General features: G+C 33.6%; 1 protein-coding gene and 1 non-coding gene across 2 annotated transcripts; one reads left to right on the forward strand and one right to left on the reverse strand.

Annotated features, from left to right (window-relative positions):
* Nucleotides 1-777: 777 nt before the first annotated feature.
* On the reverse strand, nucleotides 778-878 carry LOC125202936 (U6 spliceosomal RNA). Its single transcript, XR_007173264.1, has one exon. It is a non-coding gene; the product is annotated as a U6 spliceosomal RNA (small nuclear RNA).
* Nucleotides 879-4,319: 3,441 nt separating this feature from the next.
* LOC125213156 (homeobox-leucine zipper protein HOX9-like) lies at nucleotides 4,320-13,460 on the forward strand. The gene is made up of 18 exons (XM_048113537.2): nucleotides 4,320-5,940; nucleotides 6,625-6,784; nucleotides 7,235-7,323; nucleotides 7,409-7,499; nucleotides 7,579-7,677; nucleotides 7,939-8,052; nucleotides 8,148-8,231; nucleotides 8,423-8,575; nucleotides 8,671-8,745; nucleotides 9,354-9,460; nucleotides 9,984-10,146; nucleotides 10,514-10,696; nucleotides 10,844-10,924; nucleotides 11,456-11,578; nucleotides 11,860-12,167; nucleotides 12,399-12,504; nucleotides 12,734-12,883; nucleotides 13,123-13,460. The coding sequence occupies exons 1-18, from the start codon at nucleotides 5,702-5,704 to the stop codon at nucleotides 13,276-13,278; spliced, it is 2,481 nt and encodes an 826-aa protein (XP_047969494.1). The 5' UTR covers nucleotides 4,320-5,701; the 3' UTR covers nucleotides 13,279-13,460.
* The last annotated feature ends 471 nt before the right edge of the window (nucleotides 13,461-13,931 follow it).

Consider the following 13,931-nt stretch of genomic DNA (forward strand, 5'->3'; position numbering starts at 1 on the left):
ATAATACTCTAAATGAATATGATAAAAATAAATCAAAATTAATAATTTAAGAAATTTAAAAATAAAGCTATAAATGAACTAAACATAACCGTAAAATCAGGTTTACTAATTGTATTATACATTTATACAGTTGTAGAGTTAATAATTATCTACTAATATTAGAAAATCTGAAAAAACCTACTCCAGCAGGATTTTAGGAAAACTGATACACCAGCAGGATTTGAACTTATTATCTCGTTATCTCGTGAATGAGAGGCTTGTTTCCAGGCCAACTGTGCTAGCTACGGATATTATTCATATTTATAGTAACAATTCAAATGGCTGGGGGTCCAAGGGCCCCCCGGCTCCACCGTGGCTCCGCCACTGGCTATGATACCACGTGGTGTAGAGGTCATGATTGTCGTGAGTTAGAAGGACAATCGAGACCTCTACGACTACAAAAGAGCTTGTGATCTAAAAATACACGATTGATAAACACAAGTTTTACATATTTTTTTTAAGAATTAGAATCAACATGAGACGTTTTTATTTATTTCTACCAATTACTTTTAATTAGTTGTCAACTGGGCTAGGCTCAGTATGGGCCAGCCCATCTATAGAATGAAACGGACCTGAGTTAGGTTAATTGGTTGAAATGGGCTCCAATTGGGTCATTTTGTAAACCTAGACCTAGGACCATGTGAAGTCCGGCCCAGGCTAGGATCGGCCCAAGCCTAGCCCATCAGAGGCCCACCTTTTATAATTAGGTTATTTAAAATGTAATTAGGTAATTAACCACTAATAATAGTATATTTCTATATTTATCCATGTCATCTTGTGCATGAGACATGCTAATTTTCTCTATATCGTTTCAATTTATTGGATGTCTCCGAATGGACTCAAACAATAATAGTCAAATATCTACATAAATTCTCAACCAAATCATGAATGCAACATTCAATTTTGACTACATCAGAAAATTTTTCTTATATTTTTTAACCTCAAATTTGATAAATAATTATTGAATTCTTTAAGTTTGTTAGTTAGTTTATATACTTCTAGTTTTAAATATACAACATCAACTTATATGTCATCATCTACTAACAATTATTCCTTTAGTTCGCACTTAGTTTTAGATAGAATAAAAAACATGAAAACGATGTTAACACAAAGTTAATAAATGAACTTAAACACATTAGTTAAGTGTAAATGAGATATAAATACAAGTTAAATATTTTATTTGTTGATATCAAATATTTTTAGTATCTCTTTCAAAATACATAAATAAAAAATGTAAATAAAGCCTAGTCCAACTCGGCCCGACCCACTTGCCAAGTGGGCCTAGGTTGGGCTAGGCCTAGCAACATTAATAAAAGCCCAGCCCAGTCCGCCTCAGACATAGGCCTGGGCCGGCCTAGGCCTTAATACGTGTGGGCCTCACCAGCCTAACCCACTTGACAACTCTAGTTTTAATATTTAAACCATGTCTTATCATTTCCTTAAACCTAGGTAATCCAAATAAATTTGGATATACACTATTCAGATCTTTAGGCATTTTCTATATAGAAATAAATTTGTATATAAATCTAATTTGATTTTCTAAATAGAATTAAATATATCCAAATCCTTTAAACAAGGAACAAGATTTCGATTAATCTAAATTAAGAAAATATATCCTTAATATTTAAAAAGAAAATTTTAAGATTGGACACTTCCATATCAAAAAATTTTATCCCTATTACATGGAATTAATTAGGATATTTATATCCAAGAACTGAATTTACCTAGTTGGTAAGGCTTAAATTGGTCGTGCGGCTAGATCAGGCCGACCGCAACCCACCTCATATATAGTCCCTCATGGGCATGTTGCGGTGCCGCCATCATGCATCGTCGAGGACAATATAAATTCTGCATAGTTGAGACACGATTACATAAAATAACAATATTACCCCTTCTCGTATGTTGATTACCACTGTACAATAAATTTCAAGGTTAAGCGTTAGCCTAGACAATTCTAGGATGAGTGATCACATGGGAAGCTTTTTCAAGCAGTGCATAAATGAGGACAAAAACATGCTAAAATTGACTTATGTTGATTTTTGGGAACAGTCGTTGGTCTAGGATTCCTTGGTACAAATATTCATTTTCCATGTATCAATTTGCAACAAAATAGAATGTATTTTAATTTCTCAATCAATCAATTTACATTATATTAGATGTAAAAAAATTGCATCAATTTTAGTTAGAAGAAAGAAAAAATTGTTTATGCAAAAAGAAATAGTACTCATATAGCAAATATTTATCAATCATAGGTATTTTAATACACATATATTTTTATTATTTTACTTATTTTTCAATGATCATAAACCTTGAGCCAATGAGCCCCCTCCCTCCTTTCCCCCATCATGTCAAATGTTGCTATGTGCATTGATTACTCTATAAATTTGGTTATTAGTAATCAACTCTTCTATATATATGATGATAATTGATATGGAATGTAGTTTTAGGCATATTTCTGCGTTGAGTTCATTCATGGCTCAATTTTATGGTTGTTAATTTGTTATATATGTGCGTGCTGATTAATTAGGTACATGGAAATATTTGTTTTGTGAATTTTTAATCGATTCTTATAGTGCTAGTATTAGAAAAGAGTCACGTGGCAAAAGATAAACTTTAGTTCATCAGGTGACGAACACAGAAATTTTTAACGATAGGGGCTGAAATTTCTTAATTTTATTTTAAGATATAATTTTATATAATTTAAATTATTTAATTTGTAAGGGCTTTTCCATTATAATTTACGCTAAACTTGATTAATTTTTTTAAAAAATAATTGGAAAATGATAAAATAACAATACGAATGAGGGCTTTAGCCCCTCCCTCCTCTTACTTGGGTCTTCATCGCTTGATTAAATTTGTAGCAACTAAATTTGTTTGAAAAAATATTTTCTATAGTAAAAATTGTAAAGGTTAATATGTGAAATAGGAAGTGAGATTATTGGTTGAATTTGGTATCATAAAATGAAAAGTTTTATATTATAGTACTAATTTTTGTGAAATAAGTTATAAAGTTTTAAAGATATAGATACTCGTGGAAACAGTTGTCTATGTTAACATCCGCTATTATTACTTAAATTGTAATTTACCGTATTATTTATTTTAGAAAGGTATCCTATGCGCTAATAAATTACTCGGGGACTATCTGTTCGCCATTAGGAATTGCATTTTTTCTGGTATGAGTTTTAAGAAGTGTGTGGAAAAAACTTAATGGAATATGGATTCATTATATAGATTAGTTTTTTTTTTTTTATATATTTATAATAGTTTTAAATGAAATACGAATGAAATAAGTTGGTGGAGTGTGGGGTCCTATAACATTTATAGTAACCGAGATTCCTATTCGCAAACGTAGAGAGTGCTATTTATTTTCGAGAGGCATCCTATGCGCTCCTCCTATATGCCATACTAATTTTCACTTTTATTTTCAAAAATAGTATTGGAATGTTGCAATTAATGTTTATTCATCCAAACTTTCTGTTCTAGATTTGCCACTGGTCATCGTTTGTCGTCATTGTAAAACGTGAAAGAAATTAATTTTAAATCTATTTATAGTATATGATTCTCCAATGACACTATGTAATATTCTCTTTCATTCCAAACTAGACCTATTTTTCAATCACCCAAAATCAAAATTATTGGGTGGTTTGTGAATAATAGAAAACTACCATTTCACAAATTAAATAAATTTAATTGTGAATAATATTAATTTGCAACTAATAATATTTGAAATTCTAAACTATAACAAAAAAAATTAATTCACAATTACTACTTCCGTATTAGAAAAATAGAAACACTTGAAACGACACGGGTTTTAATACACAATTGGCAAAGTAAAAGAGAAAAATTGGTAAAATAAGAAAGTGAATTAAAAAAAAGGAGTAAAGCTAGAGAGGGGAAGAGAAAAAGTAGTGAAAGTAGTGTTAGTGAATTGTGGGGTCCGCGTCCAAAAATAAAAAGATTCTAAAGTTTATATTTTTAAGAGACGATCCAAAATGGAAATAGTTTCTATTTTTAAAATATGGAAGTAGTATAAATACTCACTACTATGAAATAGATGCAAAAACTTTTAATTTAAAATCGAGAAGATTAATGATAACTTAAGTTGATAATGAAAATGCAAATGTTTTTTTTATTTACTTTTTGTAGTACTACATGAGTATATAAATTTTATTTTGATTTATTTCAAATATTTTGTCTTTCACTAACTAATAAAATACTAGTATTATAATAGAATTCATATATTACCCAAAATTTGTTGGAATTACGAAGATAATTCGGAAAATTTCAGAAAACCTCATTTTCCCGTTCCCAGTTTCCCACCACACCCCTCAAATAAAAAGGGGCCAAATTGAAAATCTGCCCAAATTTCATTTCACGATGCTCAAAATTGAATTAGGGCTTTGTTTCGTTTTAATCTGTAGAGTAATTCATATGAAGCATGATTTTCTAATGGCGGTGAATCGAATAGTCCTCCGCAGCTGTAAATCAAAGTATCTGTATTTTCGTATAGATAAGTGTACATTATTTAATTTGATAAATATATGATTTTGTGTATACATTATGAGCTCACTACTTTATGGTTTTCTGTTTGTAATGAATTATATCCTTGTGTATGCAAATTCAGAAATCACTGATGCATTTAAGTATATTATTGCAGAATATGTGGGATTGTGCATTTATTTGACTGAAGGAGTTGAATTATGAGCATATGTTGTTATTATAGTATGGTGATTTCTATAAATTTATTACTTGTGTTGGTTAGCTAGAGTTGCTCGTACAGGATTACCCTCCATTATGCGGATGTCGATGCACACACTGGAAATGCGTGAAAATCATGCCGTGTAATTATAGCTTCTCGATAGGGATATTCCGTGTGTTTATTTATCTTCCTAATTTGGATTGTGGCTAGAGAAATTTCTATGTCCGTATCTAATAATTGCAAATTCACGCTAATTGTGCTTATATGCGTGCTTAATGTGTATGTATGTAAGTTTGTGAATAGTAAACTACCGTCTTGTAGTAATTAGTTTGAGGGTGGAATCAATGTGAAATGGTTCATCTGTTGATTGCCAATGTAGAATTCAGTATGCTAATAATGTGAATGGGAATGGTGAATATATATAAAATTTTATTATGTAAACGGTAATGGTGAATATTTATGTAGTTTTATTTGTAAGGGGTGCTATATGAAAAGAGATTTGTAACAAATTTGAATTTTTGTAATATTGTTGAAGATTGGGAAAATTTCCACATGCAGCACAGCAAATTTAATGGTTTTACATAAGTTTTTTACGGACTAAAAAATCAGTGATTAGTCTTACAGATGCCTTATGGAGATTAGGGGGTTCAAGGACCCTTTTTCATAATGCAATGCATTTTTAATGTGACTATTAAAAGTAGTATAGGTTGTTTGGAAGAGTTCAAATATTTCACTAGTGAACACGGAATTTGGGCCTTTTGGCTATAAAGCACCTACTACTACAACGGTGTATCGCATCTTTTGAAACCGGGCGTCATACTTTTTATTACTTGTCGTTACGTACTTTTAACAGGATTATAGCTGGATCTGACAAATCATAGTTTTTCATTCAAAATCCTGGTTTCGGAGATATATTTATGTGCTGCATTCTAGTTTTAGAGTTATAGTGTTTTGGTAGCGAAAATGGCTAGAACAGAAGTGATAGTTGATGAGAGTATCCAAAAAGGCAAGGGTGTGAGGAAAAGGCATGAAGAGGGAGGAAAGTATGCTCGATACTCAGAAGATCAGATTGCAATTCTTGAGAAAGCTTATGCCGTGTGCTCAAATCCAACACATTTCCAGCGGCAACAGATGATGCGTGACCAGCCTGCTCTGAGGAGCATAGACCACAAGCAACTTAAAGTCTGGTTCCAAAACCGCAGGTGAACTTTTTATTTCTTTTACCGTCTCATTTTTCATCTTTCATCTTTCCTTGGGTAAACAAATTACTGATTTTCCCCCTTTAGCCATCTCCTTCATGATTCTTATGTGGTTGTGATTCATCTATACTTTTGATACGTTTGATGATTTTAGAGCAGTAGTCAGTTGGTTATGCTGATTCATATGAGATGCTTAAATGCTGGCCAATCCGCGTTAAATTTTTTATAATATACATTTATATCATTGCTGACTACCTTTTTTAGTCATCAATATATTCAGTGGTTCATTTTAATCTATCTGGCCATTTGTATATTATTCTGAGTATATATAAGAAAATCACCTCGAAATATTATTAAACCAAAAAACCTCCCAGTTCGACTGTAAAAGATAACTTCATCAAACTTGCCGAAGCCATAAACATTTCTAGGATGCAAGGCCAGTACAGGTTACATAGCCACCTTCATTTATAACTTACCGTCAACTCTAGAAAAGCAATGTTACGAAATCCGAAACTTATCTTTAGTTCAATTGTTGAAATTTATTTTGAAATAAGTTCAAGAATGTTTTTCTGATTTGGTTTCTGATTTGGTTTCTTTTAAAGGACTAAATTTATTCTGTCCAGTTTCTGTTGAGAACAAACTTGACACAGGTTATAATACCTCTTCTTTCTTGTTTTCTCTTTTCAGATGTCGTGAAAAGCAGAAGAAAGAAAGCGGTGATGTTGCAGCAGAAAACAGGCGGCTGCATGAAGCGAATAAGATGTTAAAGGAAGAGAATGATGGTTTGAATCAGAAGATGGTCATAATAATAAGTGAGAATGGGGAATTGCGGCACCAAGTCTTCAATGTATGTTATTTTTTACCTACTCAAAACATCTTTAAAGTCAGCTTTTGTTGGCCCAAAATTTAAGTACATGACCACTCATAACAAATTAGTAATATTCCTGATACAGTATTCTGCATATACTTATGTAATCAGTTTTTGTATTGAAAGTTGTCCTTTAAAGTTTATACATGATCTGGTACTTATTAAAGTATTAGTACCAAATCCTTCTAAATTAGGAAATGATCTTAATGATTCTATTCTGATACATCTCCATTTGACTTGCAAATTAAATCATGTTAGCTATGAAGTATTACCTGTTACTATCTTGCATTATACAGTTCTATGAAGTGGAAGCCAGTTTGTGAGCATAATAGGATGCATATGTGATTGTCTTACTTGATTTGAGAATTTTATTTTGTATGTAAGGTATTTGGAAAACTATCAGCTGCTTATCTAAAAATAACTTTGCAGTTAACTTCTATCGTTGCCACCTACCATATGCGCCTTCGGCCTGAAGCTAGTAATCCCCAGGAGGTGCCTGTCATTGTTGATGAGAGAGGGTACTATCGAGCGCCACTAGAATTTTTAGATCTAAATTGTCATCATTTTAATACTGATTGCACTTTTAATTTTATGATCTTATAGCCTTGTCTCACTGGCTGAGGAAACTAGGGCAGAGTTCCTCTCTAAAGCTATTGGAACTGCTATTAATTGGGTCCCTGTTCCATGGCAAAAGGTAATGGCTCTCAGTCTCTTATTGAGTTATATTTAAATCATATCCATGTGATTTTGATCCATTAAAGTTTGTGTTTCAGCTACAAGGTCCTGTTTCAGCCGGCATTGTCTACATCTCATCCTCTTGCATTGGAGTGGCAGCACGTGCATATGTTACAGTACCACTTGAGCCTTTCAAGGTTAAGCCCTGTTATAGCAAGTAGCACTTGGTAGATTTATTTTAGATTAGCTTCTTTGTATTTATTCCTCATTATTTCCTCTCAATTAAGTTACTGCAAAAGACATCATGAAACTGAACAAGAGGGATGCTCAAAAGCTGTGCTTTTAAACCCAGAGATGTTTTTCTATATTACTAAATTGGCATGACCCGACATTGATCCCATTAAGAGTACTTCAATTTTAGTTTGTAATTTTCTTTGATTTATTTGCTCTATATGCAGATAATTGAAATCTACAAAGACCGGACCTCCTGGTCTCGACATTGCCGTAGTATGAATGTCTTTGCTCGGCGTACTGTAAACAATGGGGGAACCATTGAACTGATTCATACACAGGTAAGCAAAGTAGATATTCACTAGCTTGGAGGATTAAATAGCAAAATCTTATCTTAAACTAGTATTTTTACCAAAACATTGTCCTTTGTGTTTAGTATTATGCTCCAACTATGGTGGCCTGTGCTCGAGACTTCTGGACAATAAGATACACTTCTGTGTTGGAAGATGGCTGCTTTGTGGTAAGATTGATTCTTTGTAAGCAATAGTATTATGTGTGCATCAACAAAGTGAATCACAAATTATCATTTATATCAACAGTTGACACCAAAATATGCATATCACATGTAATGGATACATTAACTGTCTCTGTCATGCTGGATATATACTTTCTCTTGTCATGTTCTTAATTCTTCTTATATTTTCTTATAAGATATGTGAGAAATCGGTATCTACTTCTGATGCTTCCCCAAGCTCACCAGCTGCACTAGAATTTGTGAGAGGGAAGTTGCTGGCTAGTGGCTGTATGATTCGCCCTAGTGAAGGGGGATCAACCATATATCTTGTTGAGCACTTGGATTTGGAGGTATTATTCATTTCTTCATGTAACTTGCTGCGAAATTACACGTTGGTTACTATCTTCGGTGAAGGATATATATTGATGGTAGAAATTCCTTGCAGGCTTCATCTGTTCCAGAGGTAGTTCGACCTCTTTATGAGTCATCTGAAATTGTGGCAAAGAAGACGATTATTTCTGTAAGTTAATTGTTTAATACAAAAGTGTTCGGTTATATTATATTGAATCACTGTTGTATATAAAATAATGAAAAATCAATGTAGCCACGATTTAAGTGAAATTGTGGCCAATTATTTAATTTCATCTTCTCCTTTTGCTCAGAAAATAGAAAGTTTGCTATTAGTATTAGATTTAAAGATTTTATAAAATATTCTTATTAGTCATCTAACAAAAAAAGAGAGATTGCTTGATGAATTTAAAGATTGCCACAGTTTTTACTTTGTTTAGAAAGTTATAACTGGAACAACAATTTTTAGAAACTTGGCTAAAATACAGAATTTGCAAAAGATTTTGAACAGTTTAGTCTGTTAGGCCTAAACATATAAATGTCTTGTGGCTAATTGTGTACCATATATTCTTACTTAGCACAAACTCAAAGCACATCCATATATTGTATTCTTACAAGTGTATTTAATGGAAATACTTGCGGGTTTTTACCCATAACCTATAAGTTTTAAGTTCATGCAGTTCTTTATTATGTTGCAATTGAGATTTAGTATGTCAACATCATTGCTAAAATAATTGCCAGTTATTTGAGTTTAATTCCTGTCTTCCTTATCTCATGAAGGTACTCACCCATATTCAAAATGTGGTCAATGAGAATAATGGCACACAGATACTTGATCCCTATGAGGAGCCCACTTTCCGGAGGTCTTTTAGCCACAGACTTAGTAGGTAGGACTCTTGAATCTACGCATGTTAAATTATTATTCTTATTTATATGTTACACACAACACAAGAAAAGGGATCCTGTACCATCCAGTGTTTTATGTTAAACAAGGATAATGTATGAGGCTTGGAGCTTCTGTAAAGATGCTAGAGATTTAAGTCAGTATCACAAAGTAATTATATTTTGACAAATAAAGTCATTTGATCAATCTCATTTTGGGTTCAGACTCTTCACCTGAAGCAGATTTAATGTCATAACCCTCATCTAATGTTATGCTATATTGCTATATCATATAGCCGTGCAGTTACTGATTAACACACAACATAAGTTATAAAAAACAGGATGTAAGCATAGCTACTTTTATCTTTTTATTTTTGGCGGGTACAGCCTCTCATCACAGAGTGAGTATTCTATTAGAATGTCAGTACTTGGGGAAATTTTTTCATATTTTTGAAGAAGCGTGTAGGAGGTGGATATCATAATTTGTGGAGTATGATATTGCTTAATATATGTTCTTGTTTTATTTAGGGGTTTCAATGAGGCTGTCAATTGCTTTTCCGAAGATGGGTGGGCAATAATGAATCCTGATGTCTCGGATGATCTCATTCTGTCCATTAAGCGAAAGCAGACTTTTGGAGACTCTGGGAATTTTGATAGCATACTTTGCGTGAAATTGTCTCTGCTACTTCAGGTGAGTTACAATAATTTTCCCATAAATGTGTAATTTAACATTCTACATACTAATATCCTTTGTGAATATATGACTAGAACACACAGCCCATTTGGGTTATGATCTGACCATTTTAACTTGCTAGTTTCTAATGACTATTTGATAAGTCTCCTGTGAAACTTTGTTCTTTTGATTAATGATGATGACATGAAATTTTAATCTGGTAAAATCAAGATTATTATGTACAAACATGTAAATAGTTGTTGAATAATTCTTTTGTACTTAAAAAATTATATATGATGTATGAGATATTCTAGCTGATAAAATCGTATTCATGAATCTTTATCGATCATTTTGTGTGAACAACTATAAGTATATATTGTTTCAGAATGTTTTGCCTGCAAGCATGCTGAGGCTTCTGAAAGAGCGCCGATCAAGTTGGATGAATTTCAACTTCACTAGCCACCCTGTAGCATTTTCCAAAGCTGCTGGCTTTGCCCTTCCAGGACTGGGTACTCATAGTTTATCTGAAACTACAGTTTTGCTTGGCCAGACCAACCACGAGGATGAGGTTTGCTTGAATTTTATGATGCTTTTACTACTTAGTATATTCTAATAACTGATATTTTTTGGAAATGGTGGATCGGAATGATACTGGTATTTACTGAGTAGTCTATAATGTTTCAATCTGTCTATTTTCCTTGTACTCCTATGCCAGGTACTGGAAATCGTACGATTTGATAACATTTTGGATCGTCAGCAGCACAATACTTCTTCAAGGGATTTGTATCATTTACAGGTTAATTCATAATCTTCTTGTTATTAACAATTCTTAACATTGTGTTCCCCAAAGCAAATCCAAATCTCTTTGTTCATTGGTGGTGAATTTTGTCTTTTCTATTCTATGTTTAAGTGCATATATGCATCACTTTAGGATTATCATTAGTTATAGGTCCTGTTAAATGTGAAAATAATTTCCACAAGTTGTCACAGAGAGTTCTGATAATTTTTTTGACATTTTCTTTTTCCAATTCCTCTTTCTTTAAAGTACAGAGAAAAAGTTGTGAACATACTTATATAGGTTCTGAATTTAGGCTGACATGCTTGATGTCATCAAACAAAATGATTTCCCTTCAAGGCAGGAGGTGAATCACAACCTCGAACTAGAGATTATATGTGACGACTGTAGTAGCCCATTATCTATATCAGAAAATTATGATCAAATTCTAAAATCCATATTTGATCTGTAGCTTAGTAAAATACAAGCTATTTGTGCAGATGGTAAATGGTAAGTGAGTATAACTTTTTCTGGCTATTTGTATTTGTGCAGATTAGCAACGGAATGGAAAATAATGGTTTTGGGACTTGCTCAGAATTGATTTTCGCCCCAATCGACAGGAATATACCTAATGAATCTGTTCTATTAGCTTCTGGATTTCGAGTATACTCCATGGTAGGCTCAAATACAGTTCTGAAACTTCTGTTCCCTCTTTTTCTTGCTTTTCCATATTTCTTTGGTTTGCTATCTTGCTTAATTTCTTCGTACAGTCTTGTTCATGTACAAGACATATTACTATCTTTCTAAATGTCTATAAGTTTATTGCGTTCTTGGTAGAGGAATGCAAAAGATGGGTGCATTTCAAAATTCTAGATCTCTTATATTGTGTCAATTACATTGGTTTTACTGTGATTTATACATTTAATAATTCTATTTTCCTAACGACCCCTCTGTAGGGCACAAGTTCACACTCCAATGTGGCATCGAATGAGGGCATTAACAACCCGCTCACAATGGTCATCATAGCCTTCCAGTTTCCATTTCAATCTCATCTTGTGGGAGATGTTGAGGCCATGGCGCGAGGCTATCTTCGACATGTAGTCTCCTCTGTGAAGGAAATCTCTCTGGAAGCAGCGATGCTGCTAGGAGCAACTCCTGCTCCTGAAACAAACTCTATCGCAGCAAATCCGGCCATGGAGTACAATGTCACTCCAGAACTGGATTTCACTGTCAACCTCGCCAACTTGATGTTCCAAAGTTACAGGCAAGTTTTTTAAATGTTTCTGTCGGAGAAATCCGAAATTGTGATTTATAAAACCCAACCCCAACTCTATACAATTAAAGGAGTATTATAACCTATTTGATATCCTGGGCATAATCATCAGCAGACAAATTGATTTTCTGTCTCTCCCTCATGGTTATGCTGCATTTTCATAGTTTTCGGCATTTAATAATATGCTGGAATAACGGTTTGCTTCCTATTTGCTTCAAACAGATTGAGTTTAGGTGTGGATATTCTTGGTCTCAACCCCCATTCTACTGATTCACTGCTGGAACAGATGCATAATCACCCGTATGCCATCCTCTGCTTCTCACTGGGGGTACGTTTACACTGGAATTTTTTTACCATGGAAAGAATCGTACAGAGATGGCATAGTTTGTATATCTCGAAGTTCAGTTCAGATTGTTTGTATTATAGTTCTTCATACGATCATGATTTTTTACGATCTCACCTATCAAATTCTCTTACTTTTCGAATTGGAGAACTGGCAAGTTCAATATGCATCTCATATTGCTATACATTGACAAACTGCTCCTTTGTTCTGGCAGTCGCTCCCAGTCTGCATCTACGCCAATCCAGCTGGGTTCACCATGATAGAGACCACACCGGACAATCTGCAGGCGCTCTCACTGGATAGAGTTCTTGGTAGCGCGAACAATTTATTCCTGTATTCCGTCCTCCCAACCATACAACAGCAGGTACAATCCAGAAAAAAACTGCCACCGACCCTATGTTTTGATTACAAAACCTTTGCTCATTAAACAAAATGGTTAATTACCGGAAATAAGACAAACATTCACCCTAATTTATTCACATGATTTTAAAACGGGGCAGTAAATGTTGTGTTATTTCTGGGCAAGTTTGGTCATAGAAATCGCTCTTACAGTTTGAGTTTGAAATGTATAGTTTTTGACTTGTGACACTCGATGAATTTCAGGGTTATGTGATACTCCCGCCTGGAAACACTCTGTCGATGATGAACCGGATCGTTTTGTACGGGAAAGCTGTGGCGTGGCAAGTGCTGGCTGCAGATGGTTCGGTTAGTGGCCTCGCATTAGCTTTCATGGATTGGTGCTTCCCTGATATCTCTTGAGGGCTGTGTTGTTGCCGAAGTTTTACTAATAATTTCCATCGGAATTGGTGGAGACTTATATTTCTATTTTCTGAATTGAACTACATTTGAACCTAAAACATCATAAATCATTTCATGCATGAATCATGAATGCATCAATGACTATTGAATTTGATTTCCATATGATTTTGGTTTTTGTTCAATCTTTCTTGAAGTGGGAGTGCGAGATGGATCTAGACCTATCGGTAGGATTCAAACTCGTGACCTATTAGTAATTGGGTTTCTTGACGCATTATTTTCTTGATGATTTTTTTTTTGGAATGTTTTATTCTTTGTTAAAATGTGAGTGTGAAGCTTTTCGTGCAAACTATCTCATTTTGAGGAGTGTCAAGATTTGGATGAGCTTATTTGTGATTGCAAATACTAATGGAACCACAAATATCCTTCAAATATGTATTGGATTCGAATCTTGACTTATTTTACTGAAAGACGAGGTCTCACAAATTTTTCAAAAATTTACTGTATTTAGTTTTTGTACTCTCTTTAAAGTGGGAACTTAGAGAAAGTAACTCATAAGATTCAAAGTCGTGATCTATTAGTTATTGAGTTTCTTGAAGTGGGAGTTAGAATATTTTCGTGTAAGACAGACTATAGGAGGATCAAAATTTGGATCA

Source organism: Salvia hispanica, chromosome 2 (assembly GCF_029641045.1).
Source record: "Salvia hispanica isolate PSC_SH4W2 chromosome 2, Shi_PSC_v1, whole genome shotgun sequence".
Taxonomy (NCBI): Eukaryota; Viridiplantae; Streptophyta; class Magnoliopsida; order Lamiales; family Lamiaceae; genus Salvia; species Salvia hispanica.